Source organism: Lipophrys pholis (assembly GCF_963383615.2).
Source record: "Lipophrys pholis genome assembly, chromosome: 13".
Classification (NCBI taxonomy): Eukaryota; Metazoa; Chordata; class Actinopteri; order Blenniiformes; family Blenniidae; genus Lipophrys; species Lipophrys pholis.
In genome coordinates this window covers 27625034-27639220 of record NC_137632.1, presented here as the reverse complement: position 1 = coordinate 27639220, position 14187 = coordinate 27625034, and the positions used below count along the sequence as shown (strand labels likewise).

The window sequence follows — 14187 nt, the reverse complement described above, 5'->3', positions numbered from 1 at the left end:
TACTTTCCAGTTGACGGGCTTGGCGAGGCCGAGCTCCGAGCGTGGGAGCTGCACCTCATCCCTGGTGGCTGAGTGCCGTCTGTGGCCAAGAGTACAAGGGGAGGGGAGGGGAGGGGAGAGGAGAAGAGAGGAGAGGGGATTAGTTTACTGCTGTAGGAGCACACATGCGTCCATCGATGACTCACAGCGCTGGCTCACCGTCTTTCCACAAGAGCCGTAAAAGTCGGGGGCCTGTAATGACTTTCACATTGAGCAGCAGAGCTGGGAATGCACTTCTGCTATCTGCAGCTCCCCACTTAAAGCAAACGCCACAAAGACACTGGTCTGTTCCCCCAGCCGCCGACTCGTTTGGCTCAAAGATGCTCCTCCAGAGCCTCCCTGAAGTGGTGGTCAGCGTAGCACTTTAGTCCTACATGACCGGTTGGTCATGGAGGACTAAAGTGCTACGCTGAGTCTTCAAATCTCCCTGGACTGGTGAACGTTGTGGTCTGCCAAGATAAACGTGGAACAGAAAAGGTCAAACGGACGAGAGAGACTAGAAAGAACAAAAAGCTGCTGCAGTAACTCAATGCCAGTGACGCCGGTAACAAGTTAATTAGTAGCGCGTTACTCTCATATGACCACTTTTTTCAGTAATGAGTAATCGAAGGCGTAACTATTTCCATACCACTAATCAGCTTAAAGTTACTTATGCCGACCATCTTATGTAAAATATTATACAATTAATCTACACACTGCGGCGCTGAGTGAGTCCAGACAGGGCTGGGAGATTTCAGAGGGGACTCTGTCGACGTGCAGTAGGAGGAATCAAAGTAAACACAAACTCTGTTTTTCTTAGATTTGGATGGATGTATGGACTCACTAAACCTCCTCTAATCCTCATCTCTGCAGGGACACACTCGTGTTTCCAACCCCAGAGTCAGCAGCCGGCTTGCACTGGGAATCACAATGATGGAAGGATTAAATGAAAACATCCCTGCTGCAGGTTTGGGTCTCATTACCAAGACGGTGTCAATCACATGTGTGACCTGCGAGGGACTCGCACTGCTGCATGAACTCTGGTCCAGCCGAGCTACACGCAGACCCGTTCTCCTCTGAAGCCTTTAGAACCAAACCTGTTGAGATTTTCATTGTGAAAGTGTTACAGTCACACTGAAAACTGGACTCGAGCCCTCTCTCTCACATTTATTGGAACGTGAAGTACCACAGCATGGCTATGTTGTCACCGGAGCTAAATGGATCAAATGTAAATTGAAAAGGGGAATTTTATCCAAATGTCCTCCACATACAGCCAAGCTGGATTTATATATATATAGAATATCAAAATTAGAAAATAAAACGTTTTGAGCTCGTTTCGACGGCAACCATTTCAAGTGAAAATGCTAAACTTTTGTCGTTCTTTGGGTGTCTGCTTACACAACATGATTAATAATAATAACAATATATTTAATTTCAAATGGACTTTTTATTTAAAAAATCTCAAAGTGCTACAAGCACATTAAAAGGAAGCAACACAAACACCAAAATCTTAATTTTAAAAAGTCATTCAAGAGAACACGCTCAGAGCACTCGAGCTTCTGCACATGCCCAGTAGATGGACAACAAGAAAAATGTTGCCTCCAGTGTCACGACCCCCAGGCCATGTTTGTTGAGAGTGACTGCAGGAGAAAGTTAATGTCATCGTCTGTCCATACAGATGTCTGTGTACCTGTCATGTTCATAGTGTATTTTCCTCTGCACGCGTCTGTGTGTCGCTTCATTACAAAAACAACCAACATCAGCATCTTTTAGCAGACATCTTCAGTTGATCTCCTGTCTGAAAGCATTCTTTCCATCCCGACTCAGCAGAGTGAAAAGATAATTTGATCCAAATTTGTATCTGTGTGTTAGTTTAGCTCTTATTCCACCTGGAGGAAGCAGGATGTTGTTAATGAGTCCCACCATTTCTTCCTGACTGGGCCTTGTATTTCAACATGACCTGTTTAAATTGCACTTGTAGTAGCTGGAAGTCATTTAAATGCTTTCTAATCAAGTAAAACAATACTCTTTAACAAAAGCAAAGGGTAGAACCACACATAAAGACACAGTGCAGCTTTAGGTGCTTGAGAAGCTGCTATTCACTTCACAAATCACACGTCTCCTCAGTAACTGAATTAAATAGCACTGTCAACAGACACCTGATTGATCGGTCTGAGAAACTGATGTTTGAATAACACATCTGGCAGTAAAGTATAAAGAAATTACACTGGGAAAAACCAAAAGCTAATAATGAAGACATTTCTGTTAAAATAAGAAAAAGTATACCATTTATTGGAAACATAAAAGGTTTGAATGATCCTCCTTCTGACTCATTGTGTCGTGACGCGCCGGCCAATCATCAGCCTGCCGTTTGCCGACGTCACATTTTCTACTCGTCTTAGCTCACTTGGAACCTCGATCTAGGAGGTACCATAAAAGTACCTGGTACCATTAGAGTTGCCCAGAAGCCGCCTCCACACAGCTCCGTCAGACTTTAATCATGTTTAGCATGTAGCATCGCTACTGTGTGAGCCCTGAAACTCTTTAGCACATAGCATGTAGCATCACTACTGTGTGTGCCCTGAAACTCTTTAGCACATAGCATGTAGCATCACTAGTGTGTGAGCCCTGGAACTGTTTAGCATGTAGCATGTAGCATCGTCAGTGTGTGAGCCCTGAGACTCTTTAGCATGTAGCATCGCTAGTGTGTGAGCCTTGAAACTCTTTAGCAATTAGGATGTAGCATCAGAAATTTAAATAATATGATATGATATTCTGTGTGAGTGCCATCAAAATGGCCTCTGACATGATGCGGCATTCCTGAGCGCTGCTGTTTGACTCATACATCCAAATATCCTAAAAATTTAAAGAAAGTGAGAAATAATAACAGAGGACTTTGAGCCTGTGGCAAACCCGAACCATAATGACATGTTGGGAGTTATCCTACGGGACGTCTGTGGCTGTGGCAAACTGACAGCGAGCAGGCCAACTGGACACGTCTGTTTATCTTCTGATTATCTTTTAGAATTTCAGAGCTTCTGTGAGAAAATATTGTTTCAAACAAAATCAGAGTCAGTGAGAGTTCATATTGGGCTATCTCTTAATCGTCGCGCACAAATCTGAAAACACTGAGCAGGAGGCAGGATGCATTTCCTTCCTTTCCTGTTTTATTTTGATACTCACTTGTCTCGTCTTCGCCAATGCGCACTTGTCTTTCCTGTCTCACCTGTTGTCCCTTCCCCAGTGTATTAAAACAGCTTTCCTTCGTGTGTGCGTTGCCAGATTGTCTTTGGAAACTGTGTCAAGAAATGTCGCTGCTTCCCTCACATTTCCTCGTGTTTTTTGGATTTTGCTTGTGCGTTTTCCTGACTTGTGTTTGGATTTGGCAATGAACTTGGCTCACAGTGGAAGACTAAAGCCCCGTTTACACGATTCAAGTGAAAACGCATCGTTTTGGTGTTTTTGTTTCAGAAAGGTTCCACATTTGCACAGCAACGTTTTGAAAACGATGTCGGTTTACACTGAAGTGACAGAAACACTGAAAACGATGTTTTCATGTTGGGCCACTAGTGGCTGCTGTTGATTGTTTTTTAAAGAAAGCGCACACACATGCAGCACAGAACTATAAACTATAAACGTTCACAATGGCGAGGACACAGATATTCTAGTGGACAGACGACCAAGTTGGATAGTTATTACGGTGACTGTCAAAATAAGACTACCAAGTCGCAGGAGAACATGGAGTGGAGGACAAACGTTGTTATTGTCAATCTCCTGGGCATGTGACGATCAACTATTTACTGCCATTGTGGCGTTCATACGCAGCAGCGGCGTTGAAGAACAGTTCCATTTTCACCCATTTAAACAGTCGGAGTGTTTTTCGATAGTTACGCCTTCCCCCCGTTTCCACGGAGACGGAGTCGGATCGTTGTCAAAAAGTTCCCACTTGTGAGCTGTTTTCAAAAACTTGCATTTCCGGTGACTCTGATCATTGTTGCGTTGTAAACGAACATCCAAAGCACAACAAGAGTTTACCGTCTTTGCTTGAAAACATTATGTAAACAGGTTCCAACTATCGCAAATGAGCAGCTTTTGAACATCAGTGCAGCTCCGTGGCACCGCGGTAGGAGATTAATCTGGCTTCGGTTACATCATCTTTGCTGAAACGTTCAATAGTGCGTCTCAGCTTCTTTTTTTGCGATATTTGTTCACAGTCGTGACAAATTCAGAATATCTCCAGACTCTTTGAAAGTCAACAACACGAGACAAATGTGGTTTGTAATAAAGTCAATGAAGAAGCATAATGTTTGTACTCCAGCTGGCTCGGGTTTAAAACCTTACATCTCTGCTGTGCAGCCTTCTCTCTGTCTCTCACACTAATACTTTCCAAATGTTTTATGCAACGCCGCAGCACTCCTAATTTGAAAAATGTCTTTGGCAAACGTTGAATTTCTATTTGACTTTGTCCACTTTTTTCTGAAGCCGGCTGAATCCACAATGAGGTTGTGTGTGTTCTTGCGGCCCTCGGCCAGAGATTTGCGTTAATTTCATCCCCTTCATTTCCTCTGATTTCGCACATTGTGGACGGCGGCGTCCTGAGAAGCAGGTCGTCAGTGGAGGACTCTTTAAAAAAAATCCTGGCTTAGGAGGCGAGTTGAAGCCCAGTCAAGTCCTGCTGGACAGCGTTTTATTTTGCAGATTAGGAAACCTCTTGGAGTGGAGATGTGAGGAGGCAGAGCTCTTTGGGCCGAGGTCACCCAACTCATGAAACAGCTGCACTCACACTCTGCTGTCGTGAGAAGTCGGCTTTCATGTTCTGCTGGTTCTCATGACTTGTTTGCAGGGATACATGCGCAGGACGCACAGATGTGGTGCACTTATTGATCCTCAGGTGATTCCACATGGGGCCAGTAGAGGACTAAGATGACGTGCGTGCGTCTGGACATCGGTGTGCATGATGATATTCGTCTGTAATAAGATCTGTTTCTTCGTACACAGACATCAAAGTGTGTGTGGAATCCAGTGTGTGTGTGTGTGTGTGTGTGTGTGTGTGTGTGTGTGTGTGTGTGTGTGTGTGTGTGTGTGTGTGTGTGTGGCCTGGCATTTGAATTAATTCACAAATGCACATTTTGTTACGCTTTTTCCTGTAACATAGTGCTTTTTGAAACTTGCACAAAGCTCGTTGTTTATTGACAAAACTTATAGACAGATATCATGTATGAATAAACAAACTAAATCTCCAAATCCAAGTATGGACTAGCAAATATCTTCAAACACACACAAATATCTACACACAACATGGTTTTAGGCAGTGAGCCGTCCCGCCGTCATTTGAACGGTCAATTTTCAGAAAAGACGGCCGACAAAATAGCTGACTTGTTGGTCAAAGCCTCTAAAATATGTGTATAATGGCCGTCACTACTTTCACCGTCTAATTTTGTCTAAATTCATATTTTTTCACCCAAACATAGCAAATTATCGTCTCGAGTACACAACTCAACTGACTTCTGGTTTTGTATTACGCACAGTAACGGGCGACGTGATTGGTCAATTGATACCATGCAGTATATAAAAGGCGTCCTCTGATTGGTTCGTAATTCTCTGACTCCTGATGTGTTCAGATGCTGAAGCAAAGAGGAGGAATTTAGAGGAATTTGGATAATTTTCTTTCCAAGATGTTGAGGAATTCTATCCACACAGGTGGGACTAATTCTATAGACCTATGATCCATCCAATTTTTCATTTCCAAAATGTTGACACATGCTTTGATATCTGTACGTCATTCATGTTTTTCGTTGAAGTATAAAATATTTTTTGATGTGAAAATGCTCATTTTGATATAAGTATTGACGACCACGCTTGTTCCCTCACTAATGTAATTCAGTGTGACTGTGACATTGTAAAGTCTTTGGACGGAGCTATAGGAGGCCTGCAGAGAACAAATAAGATTCAATATTCAATTAAAAACTAATAAGAGGAGAATAGAAACTATTTCACAGTTCAGAGTCTCCAGCAGCTCAGTTTAGGCTGCAGAAAGAAGCAACGTGAAACTACAGGGGGAATAAACAAGCACATGTAGTGAAGTTTGGAGTGAGGTGAGTCTGGTACAAGTACATATACAGGTACAGGTACAGGTACAGGTACAGGTACAGGTACAGGTACAGGTACAGGTGGAAACCATCACCAATCAAAAGAACCCCCCCCCCCCCCCGGTCCCCAACCAAGTAACCCTAAACACCAATTTCTGCCTAAAACCATGATACACATACACAAATCGAGATACACACAACTCTTCATTTTGGAATATTTATCCCTGTAATATACTTATAATGTGGGTATAAAGAAGTTCATTAAGAGTTCAAGACTTGTCTTCATGTGGATGTATAGACTCAAACTGCGATGCGTAGCAGAAAGCTGTTGCTGATGCTCACATGTCGAGTGGAGGTGCAGCGTTTGAAACACGCGGCCATGCAGGGGCGCCTCATCGCCACAGAGTTTCCTAATTGAAAGAAGATTTGATTTCCAGCCTCGAGCTCGGTCTGTTTGTCCACTTGGCTCTCAGGCAGCAACGCCTCGGCAATGTTTTCCTCTCCTTTCCCCCCACCATCTCTTACTTTTTGTGCTTCTGCATCTTTCTCCACCTCCTCCTCCTCCTCCTCCTCTTTTCTGATCCTCCTCTTTTTCTCATCACCCTCCCCTGTTCAGTCTCCCACATCCTCTTGGAGTGTCCTCCAGGTCTCATGCTCATGACTCACCATCCCACATGGAAACATTTCTCCTGTGAAAGTCAAGCAGCTTTCTCCGCTGTTCATGGATATTTTAACTCCACCACCTGCGAGTTGGAGCAAAAGAACTTGAGAAAAGTAGAAGAGAAAATGAGGAAAATATTACTTTCCTGTCCTTTTCCAGATATTGTAATTTTTCACCATCTGGTAACAGAAACTAATGGAGTTATAAGAGAGGGTTTGAGGGGATGTTACCTCTTGGTGAAGACTGCCCCCTACTGGGAGACTCTCCAGCTGACTCACAACAGAACAATATTTGAAGCATCACTTCCAGTTCAGAGCGAAGGCTTTAGAACTCCATAATCCTGCGTCAAACATTAACGTTCAGAGCATTAGTGAATGCAGAAATACACAAATATGTATTATTTGACCACACAAAAAACAAGGAAATACCATCAACCATCTGTCCTTTCACCCCTCCATCCATACTGTGTCTGTTCATCCATCCAGCCTGTCTATCTTTCATTTTACTCGTTTATCCATTCACCCTCTGCTCTGTCTATCCACTTATCCATCTGTCTGATTGTACATCCATCCATTGTTCCAGCCATTTGTCTGTCCAATCATCTGTACTTGAGTTTGCTATGTTTGTTTAAAAGATTTGCAAATAAAAGACAACCAAACAACAATGCTAATAACCTAAGAAAAATCCTAATAATCATAACAACAACAATAATATAATGAATAAAATGTCAATTTTGAAGGTCATTTTTAATAAACAATTACTTTTATTTTGAAAAGGTTTGGGGCTTTATTTTGAAAGCCTTTGCCTAGTTAACCCCTTCATGTCCGTTTTCATGTCAAAAGGAGTAAGAAGAAGCAACCTGCTTATCCAGCTACACCCCTAATCTATCTTAATGAATCAAACACTCAGTCCCTAGAACCAACCCCCTACCCCTCCTGTCCACTAGTAGGCAGTATTGAGTCTTTGTTTATATACCGTTAGTGGTATTGTCTTTCAGTTCCCTTCACCTTGAAAGTCCTTCATGTGTTTTGTAAAATTCTAACTGTAAATAAACCCTGATTTTGTCTTTGTACTCGTCTGTGTGCTGAGTTTCACAGCATCTGGGTCTCAGTACCGCCCCCTACTGACAACGCACACTGAACACACAACAATATCATTACAAAGATGGAAAACATCGGGGAGGTCAGCCAGTCGCGGAGGTCAAAGCAGCGAGGACAAACGATGTGAAGCTTCAGAACTTAAGACGCAGCTTGTTATTAAACAGCACTACGTTATTTCTCTTCTGCTCTACTTCTGCTGAGATACTCTGCAAACAGGCTGGGTCACTCCTTTCACTCCACTCTTTCTTTGTTTCTTTGGAGAAAGCGGGAGGAGGAGGAGGAGGAGGAGGAGGAGAGACCAGGCAAAACTCCAGATCTCAGGCTTGAGCGGAGCACAACAGCTCTTCTAATTAAAAACAGAGACTCTTTGCCTATTTTTAGTAGTTCTCCGAAGAGTGATCCTATCATTGCATTTCTTTTCTCACTCAAACACGGGGGAGTAGATCTGCCCCAGCTTAGGGTAAGTTTCAACATGTGTATTAGAGTGATCATAGTTTAGCATTTTAAAGCCGTAATATGATGTAAAAAAGAATTTAAATAAAAAAAATCACAAGTTTCTTCACAGTTTTTGTGTCTCCTGAAAATCAGGCGGTGTCCTGTTGGGCTTTAAACTAAACTTCAGCCGTGAGATTATTTTAAAGCTAATGAGATCAGCCACTATTCAGTGGAAGTGATTGTGAAAGTGGGGGAGAGAAAGGCCGTAGGTCCTCTAGTTGTAAAATATATATATATATCCTCGTCTTCTGTTTGACGTTCTGGTCTGGTTGTACAGCAGGAAATGTGGGTCTTTGTGGGTCATTGGTTTGTTTCTGGTGTTGCAGCTCCTCTGTGAGTCGTCTGAGGATGAAGAAACATCCATTGTTGCTCTGGGCCTTCATAGGAATCCTGTTTGTGGAAATCCCTCCTCCACTTTATTCTCAGGAAGGTAAGCTGGTCCAAACGCAAAAATGTCTGAGTTTGAACCCAGTCCACATTCTTTCTGTGTGGCGCTCCCATGTCCTCCCTCTTTAACTGATGTTGTTTGTGATAAATCTCTGAGTTTTCCATGTGATGGTCTAAAGGGAAGGAAAGTATAAGGTCGTGTTATGAGCTTGATTTGTCTTTGTCGGGTTTTTGTTTCAACAATGGGTCAAGTAAACTGGGAATGCACTAATCGACTAAAATATTAAATGACTTCCAGCTACGAGCATCACATCTGACCTCATACATACCAAATATTAAAGTTGTCTGCCAGCTTCCGGTCCAGTTGACGGATAACAGAGGTCCTAATGTCCCCAAACCCTTGATATGAGACTTAATGACAAGACAACCAATGTTATTCAACCAACCTGTCAGTGATGTTTGAATTTTGATTGTTTTTTACTTTATTTCTTCAGAAAACAAAACAGAACAAACACTCAACTGCTGGAAGGGTGAAAGTTGAAGCAAAAGCTTGTTCACACTGACCCCGTCACAAAAAAACTGAACCAGGCTCTCTACAAAATGTCACACAGATAAATTTTTTTAAAACTAATATTACTATTTTCACAAGACACAATCGATATATAGTATGCACAAGTTTTATATATACATATTTATACATGCCCATTATACATATATAGACATATACATGAATGTACATGACGTGTACATCATTTGATAATAATATTAATAATATGCTATTTAAATTTAATCAATTACATTTTAAATACAAAATATAGTGTGGCAATATTTAAGGTAATAATATTCTCTGTCACAATATATTTCTTTTATTAAGTATTAATATATTTTAAACATATTATATGCTGTCCAAGGTTGAATTGTTGCTCTTCTTTCTTATACTTACTAATGATATATGATTTAAAAAGCTTTTTAAACTGGTTCATGTTGGTGCTTTGTTCTATGTCCTCTTTTAGGCGGTTCTATCATTTAACCCTTGCTGTTGTTCTACTCCTCCTTTTCAGGGTCGTTCTAGCATAATGTATCTTGACATTTAGTTTTCCTCTTGAATTATATTTCCCTTCTCTCTCTTAAAACCTTTTCTGAAACTCTTTTGCTTTATATATCATTTGGACAGTTTTGAGATGGAGGAGATCTTGGAGTTTTAGATCTGGTGTTTTAAAGAATAATCCATTTGTGTGTTCTCCGTATGTTGTGGTCGGACAAACATTATTCAACACTTTTTAAAAATGAACCATTTTCCTTTCAGTTGTTGCTGGTGGAAATCGAGACATTGTTTTCCTAGTTGACAGTACAATGGGATCACTGTCCATGGTCTCTCTGCGGGATTTCATCAAGCGGTTTGTTGAGCCATGGATCGTGGGTCCAAATGCAGTCCAGGTGGGTATTGCTCTGTTCAGCTCGTCTCCGAGCCTCCAGATGGATCTCAACTCCCACGGAACCAAGGAGTCACTGGTTGCTGCTTTGGGTGAAATCAAAGCAACACCAGGACAGACGGTAAACATCGGAGCGGCCTTGGACTTTGTGCGGTCGAACATGTTGCAGCCTGAGAAAGGGAGTCGCCTTCAGCAGGGAGTACCCCAGCTTATACTACTGGTGACCAGCAAAAAGTCCAGTGATGTGGTGGAACAACCTGCCTGGGCCCTGAAGCAGATGGGCGTATTGACTCTGGCGGCGGGCTCCCGGGCGGCCGATGAGCTGGAGCTGAAGCAAATTGCTTTGGCGGACCAACTTGTGTTCATGACCCGTGACTTCAAATCACTGTTTGGTAACCCAAGGGAAATTGTTGATGCACTTTCTACTCTGACTGGAGTGACCGCTACTGAAGTACCCAGCGAGTCAGGTAATCACAAAGAGCAGAAATAACAACCCTGTATCATTAAAGTGAAATCTTGAATACATAAAAAATTTGGAGAAACCATTTCATATATTTTAAGATTACTTAAATTGACAAACAATATCAATCAGTGAAGATGCTTTGAAATTTGGCTTGTAAAGTCTTTCATCTTCATCGATGTACAAATAACTTGAGCGGTCGTTCAACCTTCAGAAGAAGAAAAAAACTGGGCCGGGCTGAAACACAACAACAAGTCCTCATGTGTAAAAGTTCTGGAGGCCGTGACCGATTGAAGGGTCACCATTGGCTGAACCGATGCCATGTGACTAACTGATGATGTCAACTGTGTTCGGCTAAATTCTACAACTCTTTACAGACGTGTAATGTTGAAAGTTCTTCTTTCAAAACACGTTCCTTCAATGTCTTGAAAGAATGAAAACATACATCATGAGTTAATCCTCCTGTTGCTTAGAGAGCCATGCCTTCTCTCAGTCAGCCACTGATCCACCATTTGTTTTCAGACTGTTCACTCAAGATGAGTACAGGGAGTTTTTACCCCCTCAGCTATGTAACTTAGAAACCATTAATCAGAATAGCAGTGTCAGTTGTGAATTTCGTAGAATGGGAAGCTAAGAGTCAGAAAACACTGCCCATTCCCAAGGATGGGAAAATGACAACTCACAAAGCGACAAGGAAAGACCCTCGAGGACAGCGGAGGAGTGTGTCCATCAACATTCAGATTAGGCTGGATGGTCAATATAACAACTTGCTGTTGCTTGTCAAACTCATCCCATTATTTACTGCTTTTCCAACAGTTTTTAAAATTCGTGGTATTCTTTTAAAAGTAATTCTTTTTTTGTGCGTGTTTGTTTTCAGTGGAGGCGATCAGCCCGACAACGAAAACTAAGGTGGCCCGAGACATAGTCTTCCTCCTGGATGGCTCGGATCACGTTGGCAGCGGGAACTTCCCCTCTGTGAGAGACTTCATAATCAACGTGGTCAATCGGCTGGACGTCCGTCCTGAAGGGGTCCAGATCGGTCTCATGCAATTCGCTGAGCATCCAAAAGTAGAATTTTACCTGAAGAGCTACGACAACAAGCAAGATATTGTGAACCGAACCTCTGAGCTCAGTCTGAGTGGAGGTTCGGTTTTGAACACTGGGGCTGCCTTGAATTCCGCTCTGATTCATATGTTCCAGCAGTCATCTGGGTCACGAAGGAGGCAAGGGGTCCAGCAAGTGTTGGTTCTGATCACAGGTGGTCCAGCCAATGATCAGTTCAACTCTGTGGCCGATAAACTGGTGCTAGACGGTGTTTTGGCAATAACCGTCAGTTCTGGACAAGCAGATGAGAACCAGCTGAGGTCCATTGCCTTAATCCCAGGTTTTATGGTTTTCCATAAAACAAATTTTTCTGATTTACCAGCATTGGCAGAACTCATAATACCACTGATATTAACAGATGTTGACGCCAAAGAGCCAGAGGAAATCAGTTAGTTTTCTCACTTTATTTTTTCTCAATTCACTTTAATGATTCGTCATGCATTTTTAAAGAACTAAAATCAGATTGTTTACTCATTTTATCTCTGGTTTATTATATCCTAACCAACCGTCGGGCAGGCATGAAGTGCATGTAAAGTTTACCATGGTAAATGTGAATCCTTTAACTTTCTTGTATCTATGTAATTCATATAAATAGAAAAAACAGAAAATGATCAGTGATTAAAGAAATCACATTATAAAGTCACAATCTGGAGACAACGTGGATCATCAATAAAATATGCAAACACAAAAATGCTTTGTTGCATTTCTGGAAGATTAATTAATCACGGGCGAAATAAAAGTGGAAAGTTGGCAAAGTATTCAAATATGACTAGTATGAATGATTCAACAATACGCAGATGACATTAAAGAAAAGACGTGGCTCAACATCTTGTGCTCAGCATGTTGAAAGTTGTAAGACTGTTGCACACATTTATTAAAGCCACAAATATTTATGGATTTCAATCTCCAGCAGATGGTTGTCAAAGCCAAACTTTCTTTCATGTGTTTGAACGCCACACCTGTTTCATGCGTAATGTCCACCGTGACGGCAGATGTTAAGCAGAACACAGACAAACAGCTCTTGTAGAAGCAAAAACGTTGAGTGCAAACAGTTTGAATCAAACGCTTCTACACACCACGTCACATCAACGCTGGTTCAAAACATCACATGATCACAAAACATCCTTCACATAGGCGATTAAAAACAATATGCTGCTACTTCGAGAAATTATCACTGGACATTTTTAAAAAGATGGAAGCAAATAGTTTTTCCAGCAGAAAATTATTTCATTATGGCAAATGAAAGGTAACAGATTTAAAAAAGACTTATACATACAGAGGTCATTAAGCACCCCCCCCCCCCCCCCCCAATCTCAAAGATTCCACCTGCACCTTAAGGCAAAAAAAAAAAGAAAGAAAAACTTCAAATACAAAACTAAAATGAAGTTATATAGAATAAAGATAATATTGATCATAATGACTATTAAATCGATATTTAATAGAAAAGTAAAAAAAATACTTATAATACAAAAAAATATATAATGGAAATGAATGAATAGATAGAAGAGAGCGAGGGATTAGTGAAGGGCCAGAGTGTTCAATGAAGCAAAATAAGACAGAACAAGCTGCCATTTTCCCCCAAATCTGTCAGAACTGCCTCTTAATGTGGGATCTTTTCTAATTTTACAAAGAACATGACATCGGTGAGTCATTGACTGCAAGATGGCGTCAGGGACAGACAAGAAATAGAATCTATGTAAGAAATAAAAGTCCAGGGAAGTCCAGGGAAATATATATATATATATATATATATATATATATATATATATATATATATATATATATATATATATATATATATATATATATATATATATATATGTGTGTGTGTGTGTGTGCATATTACCATGCATGTTAATATGCACAAGGAAATAAAAAATATATTTACAAGGCCAATAGTTGGCCTCCTCCTGTTTTATCCACGTCTCTCACATTCATCCTGTGGTGATATTCGTAAAAGTTTTTTGGTCTTAAGGGAACTTCTATTTCACTTTCTCGTCTTTGTAAAAATAGAAGTTGAAATTCGAAGTCGGCTAAAGTGAAAATGAGCTTTTCATGTTTCCTCAGCCAGATTTTTGTGTTGCTTCTCTCCGCTTCATTTCCTCAGTGTTGAAGGTTTGGACACATGAATGAAGGACGCACAGTGGACTCATGAAGAGACTCTTTGAGCTGAGAGGAAGTCCGATATCACAGCTTTTTAAATGAAGATTTGGAAACGTTCCGGACTGGGGCAGGAACAGTGTGGCTGAGGTCACACGGCTGATAAAACAGCTGCTTCAGATTCTGTGGACGTGAGGAATCACTTTTCACTCATGAGATTTTTCAGAGATTAAAAAAAAAACAAAAAAAAACTGCGTACAGTTTTTACTCTGGACGTCAGTTTGTTCTCTAATATTGGGGGAAAAAAGTAATTCCTTTTGTCAGATTAGTTTACAGGAGT

At 41.2% G+C, this 14187-nt stretch overlaps 1 protein-coding gene across 1 annotated transcript; it reads left to right on the top strand.

Moving 5' to 3' along the window:
• Positions 1–8136: 8136 nt before the first annotated feature.
• LOC308119252 (collagen alpha-3(VI) chain-like) lies at positions 8137–12658 on the top strand. Its single transcript, XM_080479131.1, has 4 exons — positions 8137–8328; positions 8690–8793; positions 10057–10650; positions 11521–12658. Exons 2-4 carry the CDS (start codon positions 8712–8714, stop codon positions 12138–12140), a joined length of 1296 nt encoding a protein of 431 aa, XP_080335257.1. The 5' UTR covers positions 8137–8328; positions 8690–8711; the 3' UTR covers positions 12141–12658.
• Positions 12659–14187: the final 1529 nt, after the last annotated feature.

Coding starts and splice junctions, on each gene's coding strand:
- LOC308119252 (XM_080479131.1), top strand. CDS start 8,712: ATGAAGAAACATCCATTGTTGCTCTGGGCCTTCATAGGAATCCTGTTT. Junction 8,794..10,056: donor TCCACTTTATTCTCAGGAAG/GTAAGCTGGTCC, acceptor TTTTCCTTTCAG/TTGTTGCTGGTGGAAATCGA. Junction 10,651..11,520: donor TGAAGTACCCAGCGAGTCAG/GTAATCACAAAG, acceptor GTTTGTTTTCAG/TGGAGGCGATCAGCCCGACA.